Here is an 18,221-nt window from a genome sequence, read left to right on the forward strand (position 1 = left end):
AGGGTGTCCCTCAGCCGGCCTGCATCCTCTCCAATCTGGGACCCCTCAAAGGATGTCCTATTGCCAGTTTACAGGGAGTCGGACATCCTTCTCATAATCCAGGACTGCTGGCTCCTAACCGCTTACCTGCCTGCCTGATTGCCCCTAACCACTCTGCCTGCCAGCCTGCTCACCCCCAACTGACCCCCCTCTGGCCTGCTCGCTCCACATTCCCTCCCACTGGCGTGCTTGCCACCAACTGCCTCCCTGAAGCCTGCTCATTCCAAAATGCCCCCCTCTGCTATCCTGATCACCTTCAACTGACCCCCACTTATGTCCTGTTCACTCCCAACTGACCTCCCTGCTGGTCTGCTTACCCCCAATGGCCCTGCCTCCCACCATCCTGATCACTCACAACTGCCATCCTATCCTGGCCTGATCACCCACAACTGCCCTCCCCTTTTGGCCTCTAACTGTCTCTACCGTGGCCCCGCCACCATGGCTTTGTCCAGAAGGTCTCCTGGAAGGTCTCTCAGTCTAATTAGCATATTACCTTTTTATTAGCATAAATAGAGGCCTGGTGCACTGGTGGGTGTTGGCTGGTTTGCCCTGAAGGGTGTCCCAGATCAGGGTGGGGGTTCCCTTGGAGTGTGGGGAGGCCTGAGCAAGGGGCCTGTGGTGGTTTTTAGGCTGTGTTTTAAGGCTGTGTTTCACCCTTGGGGTGAAGGACCCCACTGGGGTGCCTGGCCATCCTGGGTGAGAAACTGATCACTGTTTGCAGGCTAGCTAAGCCCCCCCAGCAGAGACCCTCACCCTGGGGGTGTTGCCAGCCTAGGTGAGGGACTGAGGGCTGTTTTCAGGCTGGCCACACCCCTTTCAGGGTGAGGGTCCCCACTGGGGTGGCTTGCCATCCTGGCTGATGGCTGTTTGCAGGTTGGCCACTCCCCCTGGTGACCCAAGCTCCTGGCCTCTTCTCTTTCTTTCTTTCTTTCTTTCTTTCTTTCTTTCTTTCTTTCTTTCTTTCTTTCTTTCTTTCTTCCTTCCTTCCTTTCTTTCTTTCTTTCTTTCTTTCTTTCTTTCTTTCTTTCTTTCTTTCTTTCTTTCTCTTTCTTTCTTTTCTTTTCTTTTCTTTTCTTTTCTTTTTTTCTTTTCTTTTTTCTTTTTCTCCCCCCCCCCCCCCCCAGCCTCCTTGAGTAGAGGCCAGGGCAGCTGGTATCTGGGATTTATTTATCTTTTATAATTTTATAATTGAAGCCTTGAGTGGAGGCCAGGGCCGGCTGGAAGGAGGTATCTGGGATTTATTTATCTTCTATAATTGAAACTTTGTAGCCTTGAGATGATGCTAGGGTGGGCCAAGGCAGGTGGGAAGCTTGGCTTCCTCCATCACTGGGGGCAACCCAAGCCTCCTGCTTACTCTAGTTCCATGGTCACCACCATATTTGTTGGGTTAATTTGCATACTTGCTCCTGATTGGCTGGTGGGCATGGCTGGTGGGTGTAGGGGAAGTACTGTCAATTTGCATGTTTCTTTTTTATTAGTGTAGATGGTATTATGTTGATAAGTGCTGCCACATTTCTTGAGGCAGAGGGTGATTTTGATGTCACGTTTTATATAATTTTAATTTTCTTACAGGTTTTATTGTTGTATGCATATAACATGAAGCCCCTGAAGATTTTGGATGTTAGCAACGTCAGTTACAACAGTGCCTTTGTTGGTTCCTTCTGGGTTCCCCTGCACAGGCGAGTATAGATGGATTATCCATAATCTAGCTTTCACTGTGGATCTTGTCATACGAACAGGCTGTTTCAGTAATATACAAGGTAATCCACAGGAGAACTTTTTGAAGATATATTTTTAAAAAAACGATCTTTCTTTTACCTATTCTGCCTACCCTTCAGGGTTATTGCTAGGAGTATGATTTTGAGGTGGTCAAAAGCACAGATTCTGAATCCAGCCTTCTTTGGTCCAAATGCCAGTTGTGCCCCTTACTACCTTTTCAACCTTGAGCAGGTTACTTAACCTGCCAATGCCTCAGTCTCCTCTTCAGTAAAATGGGAACGAAATAATAAGAATAGTACTTAGGGTTGTTGGTGGAACTGTTCCTGACCCTTTAGGAAGTTTATAGGGAGTACCGTATTTTCTGGCGTATAAGACAACTTTTGAAACAAAAAAAAAGTCAACCGAAAATCGGGGGCAAAAGATCAAAATTACACAAAAATTACCTGCAGATCTTGACGGCAAAGTAAGTCTTTTCTTTGAAGTGGGGGGTAGTCTTATACAGCGAATATAGGCCTAAACCTATGTTTTAACTGTAAAATTAGGGGGTCGTCTTATACACCAGAAAATACGGTACATGATGTTGTCTATACTATGTTTTGCCTAATATTTGTAGCGTGTTTAAAAAGTAACTTAATGTAGCTCTGTGTTGGGTTGCAAAATTAAGCCCAGACTCCACCACATCACTTGTCTTACCTTTTCCTCTTTACCTATTTTATATTGTTCTCTAGTGAATACTCTCTGATTCAGCTCATACCTAGTTTCTCTCTTTCCTCATCCCGCATTACCAAACTCCTTGTTTGTTTCTTACTCTTTTCATCGCCTAGTTAATTTAGTTTTGATTCTGCTGCCTTTATGACCCCAGCCTCCATTTCCTTGCATGTAAGATGTCAAGAATACCTATTCTGCCTACCTCTCAGGGTTATTGCTTAGGATCAAGCCAGGCAATGCTTTGAAAGCACCTACTTTACAAGGTCAAGTCTCATTACTAACTCTGTCAGTGTCAGCTCAGTGCCTGCTAGGCACTTAGTAGGTGCTTTGGGAACACAGACTTGGTACTTCTCTGGAGAGCCTTGTCCATACTCTGTGATTTTCATTTCAAAGGACTGTTGGGTATCAGCACAAAAGAGAATAAAACAAGCAATATTTAAAGAGCTGGCATACTCTTAATTATTGTGCAAATTTTTAAATGAAATGGCAGAAGACCTTGACATAGTACACATGATAGCAGAGCTAGGCAACAAAACTGGGAGGTTAGGTACTTGCCATTTACATCCAGAAACACAGCAGGATTTTTTTTTTTTCCAGAACCACATGATGGAAATAATTACAATTTCTGCAAGGTAATCAAACTGACAGGATTCTATTTTATCCCAAAATGTTCTTCATTTTGGTGTGTTCGTGATCAATAGTAGGGTTACTAAAGTTAGGGACATGCCCTTGTCACTGAGGCCTTCCCAGGGGAGGGTAGCTGACAACCTCTCATCTGACCTGTGTCTCTTTTCTCGTGTTTCTTGAATGAAGGAATACTTGAGTGAATTAGGTTTAGGGATACCAGAAATGAAGTGTTAAATAACGGAGGAGCTCCTTTACACATATGATTAATTCTGGGAATAAATGAATGCCTTTCACAGCTTTTCAAATAAAATACACCTATGTTTGTTATTTTTTAGTGTCATTACAATTCATGAGAAACTATCAAATCTTATGCAAATCGCTGAGATCTCGTTGCCACCAGTTCCTGAAGTTTCTCAAGAAGAAAATGTATCTGAAGCACAGGAAATAGAAGTGAAATGGATTGATACAGAGCTGGAAGTAAGTGATTAAGTAATCAAAAACTTTTCTACTGCAGAATGGATGTCCTTATGCATAATTCCTCAAATTATTTTTAACTTCATCGGAGCTGAACTACGTAACTCTACTTGAGCCTGATGGTGGTTCTGCCCTCTTTTTTCTCTACATAAAGTACCAGGTATGACCCAAGTTTTGGACGCATATGTAGTGTTTCCTTCAAAGTTCTTCTAAGCACACCTATTATAAGAATCTTACAGTCGATGGAAACACAACCCATCTAGACATATCATTCAGGTATAGCTGTGAATCTGAAGAAACAATGCTCTGCAACTTTATAACATGACTTGTCATTTCTCACTCTAAGTCTATGTGAGCATGTTGATTACCCAAGTAATGTGTGAAGGAAAACTAGAAAATACAGAGAAGCATATATCTTTCAGACTTTTTCAATGCATATATTTTTCCTAATTCAAAAAGATACTATCCTGCCCTGCCGATGGTTCAGTTAGTTGGAGCATTGTTCTGTACACCGACAAAAGCTGTGGGTTCGACTCCCAGTCAGGGCACATACCTAGGTTGCAGGTTTGATTCCCGGTCGGGGCACTTGCAGGAGGCAACCAATCAGTGTTTCTCTCTCACATCAGTGCTTCTCTCTCCTGTTCTTTTCCTTCCTCATACTTTAAAATAACTTAAAAAAATCCTGCAGTGAGTATTTAAAAAATTAGATATTATCCTTACACTGTGTTATTAATATGATCACAGAGTTTATACTGTTGAGTGGTTTTCTTGAGAAAATCTTTATTGTTGAAAGTATTACATATGTCCTCTTTTCCCCCATTGACCCGTTCTAGCATGACCGCCCCGCGGCCCCACCTCATCCTTCTTCCCTGTCCCAGGCCTCCACCATTCTATTGTCTGTGCCCATAGTTTATGCATATATGCATACATGTTCTTTGGTTGATCTCTGTCCACCCTCCCACCCTCCTTTGCCTTCCCTCTGTTCCCCTGGATCTATTTTGCTCAACAATTTATTTTGTTCATTAGATTCCACATATGCATGAGATCATGTAATACTTGTTTTTCTCTCACTTGAGTGGTTTTTATGATCACTGATGTGTTCTGGTGCACTCTAAACAGGAATTGGATATATGGAGATCAAAATGTCAGCATCATTATTGCCCCCACTCCCCTTCTGCCCCTGCCAGTCTTACTGCACCAAGGAGCAGAGGATAGGAGTCCTGCAGCCAGGGTATCTCAAAAAGTATAAACTCACATGACCCCGAAGGGGCTGAGTTTAGCATGCCCTGTTGCTTTTCCCAAACCAGTCAGATAAGAATTAGTGGTGGGTCCAAAAACAGATGGAAGCACCCTCCTCGTTCAGGAATGGAGTGGAAATTCCTCACCTCTTATGGAAATAGAGGAGCAGGGAATGCTGTTCTTTCCTAATTACTTGCTCTGTAAATTTCCATTTTGTGCATTAATCCAATTTCTTAAGATATATATATTCTGTAGTTATTGTGGTAATTTTTTAAAAATATCAAATGGCGGTACAACATTTACAATGAAGAAAAAAAAAGCAGTCTTCTGTCCAACTTTATGGACTGGATTCCAGCCCATTGGGTCCCATCTCTGTTTATTTTCCTCAGAAAGATCTTTTAGGATCTTCCCTAACTTTTAGTCAGCTATATCATTTTTTTTAAATCACTTTCTGCTAGATTAATATTCAATTGGTTACAAAACGTTTTTAATTCTTAAAGATACAGACTGGTGCAGCCACTATGAAAGACAGTATGGCGTTTTCTCAAAAAGTTAAAAATGGAACTCCCATTTGACCCAGTAATTCCAGTTCTAGGACTATATCCCAAGAAACCAGAAACACCAATCAGAAAGGATATATGCACCCCTGTAGCAGCACAATTTATAATAGCTAAGATTTGGAAACAACCTAAGTGCCCATCAGCAGATGAGTGGATTAAAAAAAAACTGTGGTACATCTACACAATGGAATATTATGCCACTATAAAAAATAAGGAACTTTTACCATTTGCAACAGCATGGATGGACCTGGAGAGCATTATGCTAACCGAAATAAGCCAGTGGGAGAAAGATAAATATCATATGATCTCACCCATATGTGGGATATAATGTGTCATTTGATGAACATAATTTGATGAACAAGAATAGATCCAGAGACAAATGGCAGGGAAGGGGGTGGTTAGAGAGCAACCAAAGGACTTGTATGTATGCATATTAGCATCACCAATGGACACAGACACTGGGGCAGAGGGGGCGTTCCCAGGGTGGGAATGGCTGTGGGGGGTGTCAATTGGGGGAAAAGGAGACATATGTAAAACCTTAGACAATAAATATATAAATAAGAATAGGAAGTATATGTTTTCCTCATCCATTCACTCCTTATGAGAAAGTGTAAATGTTGGCAATTCTCCTGATTTTCAGACTATACTTGTCGGCATTTTTTCAGTCTGAGTTTATCAGGACTGTGAGTGCATTTTTTATTATAGTGAAAGCAATACGGCTAGCTGTAAGAGAATTCATCAGGCAAGAACAGTTAGCCTTTGCAAAATGCATCTTTCCAGAATTTAAGTCTTCTGTGCTCTGTGCTTCTACTTATCATAGAAACTAGAGTGTCTCTCAGCCCAACCTGCACCCTCTTATAGTCTGGGACCCCTTGCTCCTTCCAGCCCGCTTGTTCACTGCTCCTTACCGCTTGGCTTGCTTTTCCTTAGTGCTGCTGCAGAGACAGGAGAGGCTCCTGCCACCTCTGTTGCCCTTGCCCTCCATAAGCCCGGCTTCTGGCTGAGTGGCACTCCTGCTGTGGGAGCAGGCTGACCACCAGGGGGCAGCTCCTGCATTGAGCATCTTCCCCTGGTGGTCAGTGTGCATCATAGCGACCAGTCTTTCTGGTGGTTCCACTGTAATGGTCCTTAGGCTTTTATTATATAGATGATGCCTTAGACTTTTATAATAGTTATACATCCTTTCCAGGGCCCTCAACTGTTACAACAAGAATTACCAGGCATTTAATGATACTAATGAAATACTGTGTACCGATAAATCTCCCAGTGGATCAGCCGTCTCAAACTCATGAGGTTTCACTTATATATAATTCTTATCCTAAATCATATGGTTGCCCTTTCATGTCTGTTTTGGAGAGAAATGTGTCTCTCGTTTCATTTCTACACTTCCTTTGCAGATCACTTACAATCACAGCCTTTCAGTCATAGACCAAACTCAGCAGGTTGCTGTCTCTGATCCATGGTCGAGAATATTCTTTGTTTAAATCATCCTTGAATCATTTCTTTATAGATTATATATGGAAAATGATAATTTTTCCTTGTGCCCATTTCTTTCTTTGGCTTAGATTGTTTAAGACAGGAGAGTGAGCATCCAGAGAAGTAATAGTTTTAGGTTGTGCTCTTCCTAAAGCTACAGGATTCAAGTCCTTTTCTAGAACTAATTTTTCCCTCCTTCCTAAAAATGATCCTTTCACTCAAGTATTGCTCTGAGATGGAGAGATGAGCCCCTAGGTTGGAGTGAAAGTAGGCAGAATTTCCCTGGGGATCACATGTATGTATCAAATTGACCACAGTGAGCCCAGTATCTGAGTCAAGAGGTTGGCTATACATATAAACAAATTAGGAATAAATGAGAGGGGGAGCAAGGGAGCATTTGAATATAGGCAGAGAGAGAACCAGAGGACCTATTTTGCCTTAATCAAGGTTTGGAGTTTGCTTTCATGACCTGACTTAAATGTTTTGTGAGTGGGTTAGTCCTTGAGGAGCACAAACTCCTTTCATCCTGATGTTATCCTCTGTATTTTTTAAATTTGTTCTATTACCCAACTTAGAGCTTCTTCAGCTTTAAGTGAGGCATTTTTAGATGTGTTTTAGTTCTGTAAATTCTTTATAAGACAATGTCATTCAATGGAAGAAAACTAATATTTGTTTAGGTGAATTGGCAAATTAGTTCATAACATCTGAAAGTTGAGAAATGAAAGGAACATACAAAGTTTTCTTTTTTCCCCAGAATACTAACCAGCATGTAAGGGGGGGGGGGGGAAGCAGCTAAATTCTATAGGGTAATATCAGATAAATCCCACTGACTAAATCTGCCAGTTCGTTGTCATGACAACCTTCACTGGGAGCTAATTAGAAGTTAACAGGAGCACTTGAAGAGATCAATTCTGATGGAGAATTGGACAGTATTTCATAGCCTCTATAATCTAATATATTTATATCTATCACAATATAGATTTTGGGTGGGTTATTAAATATAAGGGTCTAAAAAATGTGTTTTTTATTGATATGGGGAATAGTAAATCTTGTTCTCTTTCTCATTTCCTTCGCTTTTTTTTTTCTCCCCAAATCCCTGTGGTCTGGAAGAAGCCAAAAACTTCAGAAAACAGACTGTAATTTAAGATGTATCTGGAGGGCTACAGAGCAGGTGTTCCAGACACTTCTGGCTTGAAAGCCTTGTATGTCCTTCTTCACAAATGAACAACACCAGCTTGGAATGACTGAGTTATTTTAACCTATCATTCACAGTTTTAGGGATATCTTCAAAGTTCATCAGGCACTTGAAAGCATATGAAAGATGCTAACCATCCTGGTTTTAAGGCAAAAACTCCCTTTTGGAGTGATAGCATACTGATAATGACAATCTTAAACTATGTTTACCAAGTCATTCAATCTTAAACTATGTTTACCAAGACATTCAAGTCATTAGTTCAGCAGACATGTCCAGAATGACTGCATTGAACAAGGCAATTAGAATTCGTGTGTTGTCAGATTATCCCAAATAGCAAAGTTCTCTGAAAATATAGAACAAAATAAAATTGGACATTAGCATCAATTAACAAATTATTTTTTAGACAATTACTTGCAAAATTTTTCCAGGCTTGGTGAGAGAAGGACCCATAGAAATCAGTACAATTAGGTCCCTGTCATGGAGGAGCTTATTGTAGCAGCATGGTTTAGGTACCCAGATGTCATTCATAATGAGCCAGCTGCCTGGTGGCCCCTTTTAGCAAGAAAAGTGTGGTGTTTAAGGAAACATCAATCTGATGTTCAAAACCATAGAAAACAATCAAAATCTCTGTGGTGCCTCTTGTAAGAACATCCAAGAGGGAATCATTTTTTGGAATACACAGAAAAACTCCTTAAGTCTTATTTTCCCCACTATCTTGCTCTTAATCTCTCTCTGATATCCACAGCTAGTCTTCAACATCTGTCTCATTTGGCTCAAACTCTTAAAACTTTCCCTCCGACTCAGTCTGTGTGGAGTATTTTATCTCCTCTCTCCTTCCTACTCTGGCTCAGGTCTTTATTATACAGTTCAGATTAGTCTCTCTGACTTCTTCCAGTTATTTTATCTCCCCCATTATCTGAATTCTAACCATACAAAAAAAGTAAGGTTGTGGAATTCTTCCCTCAATGATGATGCCAATTATTCTAATTTATTGTTTATTTATATCTCATTCATATTGGAGTGTCTGTGTGTGTGTGTGTGTGTGTGTGTGTGTGTGTGTGTGTGGAGAGAGAGAGAGAGAGAGAGAGAGAGAGAGAGAGAGAGAGAGAGAGAGAGAGAGAGAGAGGGAGGGAAAGGAGTGAGGGAAAGTTGGAAGGAGGTAGGGATAGAGGTTTAAGTTAGACTTTGTACTTGCTTAAATAGTTCAGACAGCATTTTATAGCTCCTATAAATTAAAAGGCCATTTTCCCTTGGGTCCCAAAATACCTTGTGCCCTTACCAAATTGATTCAGCAGTTATTTGTATGTTTCTTCTTCTCTTTTGAATTTATATTCCTTGGCTCAGGGGTCTTATTTATAATTTTATCTCCAATATCTTTAGTGAGTGAAACACAGTGCCTTTTCAATACTTGCCCGTGAAACTTTTAGTTGGAGACTTGTGGAGCGCACTCATTCCTGACAGAGTGAAGTCATGGGACTGAATCTCATATTTGAGGGATAGTGAACCACCTGTTGTGGCAGGAGGACAGGGTGAATGTGGTGGGAAATGGGGCTGGGAGGTGGTGGAACTATGTGCTTCCTCCTCTGACTTCCCACAGTGCTGGCAGTCTGTCTCTCCTTCCCCTCCCACCAGACCATGACGTCTCTCTGTCTTGTTCACTTCCTATCAATATTACCACTCCATCGCACTTAGGATGCATTTAGGAGAGGTTGAACGAGTAAGTGGTGAATGAACATTGCTCTGCAGGAAAGGGTTGTGGAAAATCAGGGCAGGGTGTGTGCTGGAGTCAGAGAAGATGGGGCAGCAGCTGGAAGGGCACCTCATGATCCACACTATATTTACTAAATTAATCCTGCTGGCATGTGAAGAGGGATGGGGGAAGCAAGAGTTCAGAGGATGGAAAACAATTTAGGAAGCTTTTTCCATATTGTAGGTGAAAGACGATGAGGATTTCAACTAAGTCAAAGAAATGTAATACTAGTTTGTGGTGATGAATTCTTAGCTTTTTCTTGTCTGTGAAATGCTATCTGATCTTTAATTCTAAATGATAGCTTTGTTGCTTTTTTATTTTCAGGTTTTAACCAGCAGTGGTCAGTTGTAATGTACGAATTCATATACTTTCATTCTTTTTATAATTCCTAATTGCTACTACATGTACATATTAATATTGCCATAAGAGCAAATTGTTGCTTCCTTCAGGGATGGATACTGGCAATACTGTGCGGCAGGCATAGTTTTTCTCTGATAATGTTATAGTTATGACTCTTTTCATTGTCAGTAAATAAATTCTTTCACAAGCTCCAGTGAAATAGACTTGCTGGGGAGGAAAGATTTGGCAGCATCCAGTAAGTAAGCTTGTGCACTGCTAAGGACTGGAAACAGTGTACAGTGGACCTTAAGAAAGTGGACTGGATTGTCAGGAGCCATCACTGTGCTCAGTGCCACAGTGGGGAGGGGGTAAATTCTCACTCATCTCTGATTCTTCCTCTTATTTATCTAACATCTGGCCGATGGCTGCCTTCTCCAACTCCATAACAGGACTCCTCAGCTCACATAGCCAGTACTGCCTACAGCTCTCTTCTGTTGTCCTTCCTCATGGGGAGGATCTGATCGATTCAGCCCTGCCTGTGGGTAGACCCCTCATCAGTCAGATGTATTCACATATACAGTAGGGTGTGTGGTTGGGCCGTCAACAATAGAGAACATATGATTTTGACCTTTGCTTCCTATTCATTTGCTCTTTCCATTTCTTTCCCAATTCCCAACAATTCTTCCCTGCTTAAATCCATGTCTGGACTCTCTTCCAGGACTCTCTGTTGAAAAGAAAAGTGATTTTTCAAAGTCTTATTTTCATGTGGATTATTTTACTTGTCACTATTCTGTAACATGAATTTTAACAGTAAATGTGCATGCGAAGAATCCTAAAAATATATTATTTTTAATTAAATCTTACCATTTGCGGCCATCCTGTTGTTTTCAAATACCTCTAAGTCTCAACCTGAAAATTGAACTTAGGTGATAAGTCAAGAAAATACAAATGAAATGAAAAGTTTATAATTAAAATGTCTAATATTTACCAATAATATCAACCTTACTATATTGTTTTCTTATTTATAGAAAATGATTATTGAATGTTGCTCAGAAATAATAAGTCTGTTTATGAATGATAGAGAGACACAACCACTATCTAAGGTATGTATCTCTTTTAAAGCTATATTTGACTCACTCATAAGTATCACTGTTGCTATGGAAATGGAAATTCAGAAAACAGCTATTATAAAAGTATCAAGGGTCTAATCCTTCTTAATCAATGTGAATGATAAACATGAATTTATTAGAGCATGTTATTTTGTTTAAAAATATTTTTTAAAAATCAGCTAATACAGAAAATTATGAAGAGAATAATGTTAGTCATTTCAGATCTACCATTCAGAGAATAACCACTAGTAACATTCTGAAGAATTATCTCAAATGTTTTCCACATATCTATAAACTTTAGAATTTTTGCATCAATAGGAAGACCTCTCATAGGATATGACATTTGAAGTAAGACCTGAAATATTGCATGATGTTTTCCCCACTATATCATTAGTTCCTTGGGGGATAGGGACAATGCTAACTTAATCTTTAAATTCTTAGTTCCATATATATTATATTAATTAGTTACTGCTTCTTCAATTGAATGGAATTTTATTTAGTGTCAAACACCTGAAATTTTATATTTGCTTTTTTTATATTTATTTGGCCATGCATATTCTTTCCCATTTTTTAAATGGGGAATTTAATTTTCTAGTATAGAAATACATAGATTTACTGTAGCAAGACATTGGTAATAAAATAAAACTTAAACATAATTTTGATCAAACTGTGGTTAAAAGCAGGTCACTGAAAAAGGACACATGATTTTGTATGGGTCTTGGCTTTTGACAGACTAGACTTGAAATCCCAGCCTTAAATATTGTTTGTCATATGACCCTAGGCAAGTTTTCTCAAATGGAAAATAGAGTAATAATGCCAATATTTCACAGTTGTGATTACTAAAGCAAATGATATATGTTAAATATTTGGCAGAGAGCCTAGGCCAAACAAATGTTTAGTCAATATTAGCTATTTCATTGAAGTCATTATCATCATCATCATCATCATCATCATCATCATCCTTACCATGGTCCTGCCTTCCATTTGTGAGTGTGTGAATTCTTCATCTCCTAGTTATTTAATTTTAACAGACTTTTAGGATCCAAATTTGTTTTGAAACATTGATCGACCAAGAGAAGAAAAGTGTTAAAGGTAGAGATAGAACTAGAACCCATTTTCTTTGCCTGTAAAGTAAATCACTGTTGAATCCTAGAGGAATTAAGTCAGTGTGCAAGAACCCAACACAAGACCCTAGTGGTGAAAGGGTCACCCGGTCCAAGAGAAGGTGGCTCCCAGGTGAAGCCCACGCTAATGCTTCCACTGAAGCCAGATGTACCGAGTAGTGCTGGCCTGGGCATAGGCGTTAGGAGCTTGTTCCAAGAAACAAATTGTTAGACAAAATTACATGCCTTAGTGAAGTTGTTTTTATCACCGAGATGAGATCTTGCTGTGCAATTTGGTTCTGTACTGAACATACCTATTGCAATCACCTTTGCCTGTTATTGCCTCTTCCTAATTAAAATGGATATTGCACACACAGCTTGTGACAAAAAGGAACTGAGAATAGCAAGGAGATGAAGGAAGGGAATGAGCACTCCACGTTAACCTTCTCAGTGATTATTCACAGAATATAAATGACCATGAGGTGCAATTTCTGGTCAACTAATAATAAAACTTTCTTTTAATTGCCTGCATAGGTTCAAGTTATTGCAGTTTCCAAGTTGCTAGGTAGGATTCAAACATGATGCTAAAAATATTCTTTCTGTTCTTGCTGTGATTGATCATGGGAAGGACAGGCCGCCATCAGTAATTATCCACCTCCAGCTGAATGCAGAACATTGGTATAGATACTTTTTTTGTTGAGAAGGCAGCATAGGTTAAGGTTTCTGTACTCAGCTAATTTTATATTTCACATTGATTCACATGATACAAATAAATTTACCTAATCAGTGTATCAGTGGTGTGTGTGTGTGTATGTGTGTGTGAACTGAACTGACTAGAGTCACACAGAATAAGTTTGGAGAGGAGATTCCAAGAAAAGATCTGGTTTAAGGTAGGAAGATTGATCTAGGCCAAGTGATAAGATACATTGTGTAAGGAGATTACCAAAGAGCTTTTCTTGGCTGCATAAGTTCAGTAGGATATTTTTTGTAGTTCAGGATTTTTAGCTAGACCCAGAATAAAGTCTGACAATAATGACACTAATCACTAAAATGATTACTACTAATAGGGGTAGTAGTAATAATATCATAATTAATATTTGTTGAGCACAGGGCACATGAAAACATTGTTCAGTGTTTTATCTCACCAGAAGCCCAGTGCACGAATTTGTGCACCAGTGGGGTCCCTCAGCCTGGCCTGCAGATTGGGCCAAAAATGGCTCTCTGACATCCCCTGAGGGGTCCTGGATTATGAGAGGGCACAGAGACCCTCCTGGTACAGAATTGGGGACTGGGAGGGACACAGGAGGTTAGCCAGCCAGGGAGAGATCATGGAAGAGCTCCAGGGCATGTCCAGCCCATCTCACTCAGTCCAGATTGGCTGGACCCCAGCAGCAAGCTAACCTACAGGTTGGAGTGTCTGCCCCCTGATGGTCAGAGCATGTCATAACAACTAGTTGACTGGTTGACTGCCCCCTAGTGGTCAGTGCACATCATAGTGAGTGGTTGAGCGCCTTAGCACATCATTAGCATATTATGCTTTGATTGATTGAATGACCTACTGGTTGACTGGACACTTAGTATATTAGGCTTTTATTATATAGGATTTAATTTAAGAATCCTATTAAATTGATTACTACTATTATCCTAAACTGATGCACAGGGAATTAAGCAGCTTGCTCAAGGTCTCCCAGCTTCTAAGTGGAGGAGGCAGAAGTCAAATATAGTTCTGCTTAAAAATCCAGGATCTGTGTCTTTAATTAAATTATACCCATTAAATATTCTATTGGAATAGCGGGAGCAGGTGTTACAGGAAGTTGAGAAGTAAGAGGAGCAAAAGTAAGAGTGGGAAAGTAAAAGTTGCAAGTGTAGATGAATCTTTAAGGTGGTCTGGGTAAGAAGTTTGGAGAGAGACACAGAGACTAGGGAGGAAATTAGGACAGGAGTGTTGGGAAGGGATAAAGGGCCAGGAGGGTGGGGGTTGCCTGTCTAGAAGAAAGAAGGACAAATGATGATGGAACACAGCCTTTAGGGAGCGGGGTGGGGGCAGAAAGACATTGATAACAGAAGTGAGATCGCTGCCTGGAAGCAGAGGAAAGATAATTCTTTTCTCTAGGTCCTGGGGTAGCAGATTGAGGTGGGAAAGGGTGAGAGAAGCCGGGGCAGTTTATTCTCAGTGGTTCTCATTTCTCAATGAAGTGGAGGCAAGTTTTTCTACCTCTGGAGTATGTTAGAGGATTGAGAGTATGGTCTGAGAGAGAGAGAGGTAGATGAAGATTTTGGACAGTCACAGTCTTTGAGTGTGATGGGCAGGAAAGTTGACCAAGGAGAAATAAAAGGACATTGGGCCACCTGGAGATTTAAGAGTCATTGGTTTGTTGGGACTCTAGGCTGTTTGGCTTGTGATGTCTCTCTAGCAACACTTGGCTTCCTGGACATAGGAGCGAGGCAGATGTGAGAGTAGAAGAGGCCAATGGAGGTGAGAGTGCGTGGGAGGCTCCTGTGGATGAGAGCAGCTCCACGCTTTTCTTAGTCAACTCAAAACTTCTTCTATTTGCTCTGAAATAACACCACTGCAGCCTGATGCCTGCCATTTCCCCCCAAGCTCTAGTTGAACATAAGTTTATACAATATGTTTTCTTAAAAATATTTTTAATTTAATATAAAAAAAAACTCTGTAATAACAGTTAAATTCTAATAACTTTCACTGCATTTTTTGTACATTATTCATGTGGATTTCTTTTCACAGGGCAAATTTATGTTCTCATGCTCTCTTATTTTTTACTAGAGGCCTGGCACATGAAATTTGTGCATGGGTACGGTCCCTAGATCTGGCCTGTAATCAGGGCTATCTTCCCAGGCTGCCTGCCGCTGGCCCTGCCCTCTGCTGCCACTGACCCCAGGTTCCCCGTTCACAATCTGGCAATCAAAGCCTGATAGCCAGGGAAAGGGACCAAGAGGTCAGCTTTTCCTGCCTGCTCATTGCCATGGGTCTCCCTCTGTGTGGGGGGCAACTGACAGGATGGGGGCCTTGGTCTGGCAATGCCCTGCATCCCCCAACCTCCACCCCCAGGTCTCAATTCGCCATCAGGAGATCGGAGCCTGCCAGCCAGGGGGAGGGACTGAGAAGTGGTCAGTGTGCCTCATAGTGACTGGTCGAGCAAGATCTTTCTGGTAGTTCTGCTCTTAGGGTCAATTTGCGTATTGCCCTTTTATTATATAGGATTCTTAAAATGGTAATTTTTGTACCTGTTTATGATCAGATACTGACATCAACCACATGCTGGTCACCAAAATAATTATTATCTTTAAGACGTTTTCAGTAAAAACTTTAGAGAAGGTTAAAGAACTGCTAGAAGGAGACAGAGTCACAAACATGTTTACATATCTTCATTTGTTTAGTCATTCACATCTTTAATTTTATGTCTGAGGTATTGATTCTATCATATGACTAACTATGCTCTATAGACCCTTATGTTCTTACTAGAGGCCCAGCGCACAAATTCGTGCACTGGTAGAGTCCAACTGGCCTGCTCCAATGGGGATGAGGGTGCCCGCTCCTGGCCAGGGCTGGCTAGGGCGAGGGGCCTCAGGGGTTCTGGTTGTTCCACCATTAGATCGATTGGCATATTACCCTTTTATTATCTAGCTGACCCCTGCCTATCAGCTGAAATTATTGCTTCACAATGCTAGTATCTTATCTTTTACTAGATTATCATACAAAAATTGGTAATAACACATTAAACCTATATTGCTCTAACTCAGAGTCCTTCTTTCATCACTTTCTTTCAAGCCCATGGTTTATGTCTCTGTCCTTAATTTTTTAACCAAAATATGTTATAATGAAGTGCTTTCTGGCAACCTGCTTAGGAAATTTTTAAAATTAGTCATCACCTCTCCCCAAATATGCTGGGTAACTGTCATGTAGTTGCTGAGTGTGTCTACACCCAGAGAGGAGATGATAAACTAGGTGGACTCTCAAGGTACCCTTTGAAATAACCTATGCAGTTTTTCTGGGTATTTGATGGGGTAGCATGCACCCCTACTTATGTGGGATAGCTTCCATTTCACTTTTTCTAGGATCTTAAATCCTAGAGAAGAGAGCTAGTCTGTTTAATTTCCTTTGGCTAATTTTATTACATTACTTTGTGCCTCTTCCTTTTAACACAGTACGCCAAATGGTGTCAGTGACAGTACTCTTTTTAAACTCTCCTTCACATCATTGGGCACAAGGTTCCACATATTCCATAGCAGTCGCTTACTAAGTCTTAATAAAATTAAATCTATTAATATAATTTTTGTTGGTTCAATTAACCCTTCCTTCCTTCCTTCCTTCCTTCCTTCCTTCCTTCCTTCCTTCCTTCCTTCCTTCCACCAGCCAAGAGTTTTGTGTTGTTGTTTTTTTCTTCTTTGTTTTATACCAGTCAAGAGCTGTCTGAATAGATTTTCGGGACATCTAGAATTACATCTTTCTTCTGTGAGTCATTATCATTCTGTCCTCAAATGAAGAGTATCCTTTGTGTGTAAGTCTATGAGACATCCACTTAATATTCTCATATTCTTTTGAAGACAATGCCCGATGACATCAGTTCCACACTGCTTTTCAAACTCAGCACCGGCTTGGATTCCATCTTCCCTGTCCACTTCTAACTGTCATATTTGGCTAAGGGAGAAAGAAAGCCCTTAAGGAAAGGCCAGGCTATTAATGTGATCTTCAAAATGCTAAGAAAAGGCGAAGCTGTTTATAGCATTTTCAAAATGCTCATCTCTCAGAGCATTTTGTCTGCAATAGTGTCAAGGTGAAACACACTCTCCTTCATCAAGGAACCCGGAGCCTTTGTGTTATCTGTGCTCAAAGTATTGGTCCCGCTTTTATGAGGCATGAGATTTGGAGGTATAATGGTGCTTGGGTATAATTTCAACTAAAATATAATCATAAACCTGATGTTGTATGCTTACTATAAAGGTGGCGAGAAGTTTGTTCACTACTTGATAAAGCCTGGATTCATTCAGGATATAAGTGTATTTCAGAATCAAAGGGAAAATTTCCCTGAAATTTAGTCACTTGTATAACTTCCAAGGAGGTGAGAGGCAGGGGTATCATTAGCAAATCTGTTCACTGCTTTCTATTTTGCTGAAAATGGAGCTAAGTGGTTACTTTCATTTGCTTCATTCATTTTGCTAAATGGGTTTGTCTTGATTAAAAAACTGGGCCTCTAATGGTGGGACTAGGTTTTCATTTCAGGAGGATATTGGTTTTTGCCTCATATAGTTGAGTCAATTGGCAATCTTTTGGAAATTTTCTGGTCACATTTTCCTTGTCACTAAATAAATTTCCAAAGAAGGAGCAGGTGTACACTTACCCATTTTTCTTGTTAATACATTTGACAAGTGGTTGTTTTTTTTTTTTTTATCCTCAAAAGAAAATGGGAACTTTATTATAAGAATCAGAGGGGAGAGGGTTGAGGATAGTTTTTACATATTTTTAAGAGGTTTCTACTAGAGAACCATGAAAAACCAAATCTTTCTTGGTTATATGTTACCTTGGACAAATTATCATGGCCATCAAGGATATAGCAGACAATCAGCGATTATATTGTTACTCGAGGCCCAATGTGTGAAATTCATGCAAGAGCATTCGACAAGTATTTGAGATTTTTGAATCTCAGCCAGATAATGCCATTATGTTCTTTTTTCAACTTCTCTTGAGGGCAGAGTAGAGTGGGAAGAGCACCCCAGGACATGGTAGCCCCAGTTTTTCCCTTGTGGGCAAGACATTAACCCTTAAACACCCCAGGTGAATCAGGTTCTGTTGAAGGTCTTGAAAGCAATATGTCTCAATGGATGAGAACATGATTCAATTCTTGTTTCCACCATCTATTGCTG

At 40.3% G+C, this 18,221-nt stretch overlaps 1 protein-coding gene across 1 annotated transcript in view; it reads left to right on the forward strand.

The window, feature by feature from the left end:
* Nucleotides 1-18,221, forward strand: part of CFAP54 (cilia and flagella associated protein 54) — a 239,556-nt gene that overhangs the window by 209,495 nt on the left and 11,840 nt on the right. The window contains 3 exon segments of the mRNA XM_084878469.1: nucleotides 1,612-1,718; nucleotides 3,429-3,570; nucleotides 11,155-11,229. Coding sequence (XP_084734595.1) covers nucleotides 1,612-1,718; nucleotides 3,429-3,570; nucleotides 11,155-11,229 — 324 coding nt within the window.

The sequence above is a fragment of the Pipistrellus hanaki genome, assembly GCF_964339955.1.
Source record: "Pipistrellus hanaki genome assembly, chromosome: 3".
NCBI classification, from domain to species: Eukaryota; Metazoa; Chordata; class Mammalia; order Chiroptera; family Vespertilionidae; genus Pipistrellus; species Pipistrellus hanaki.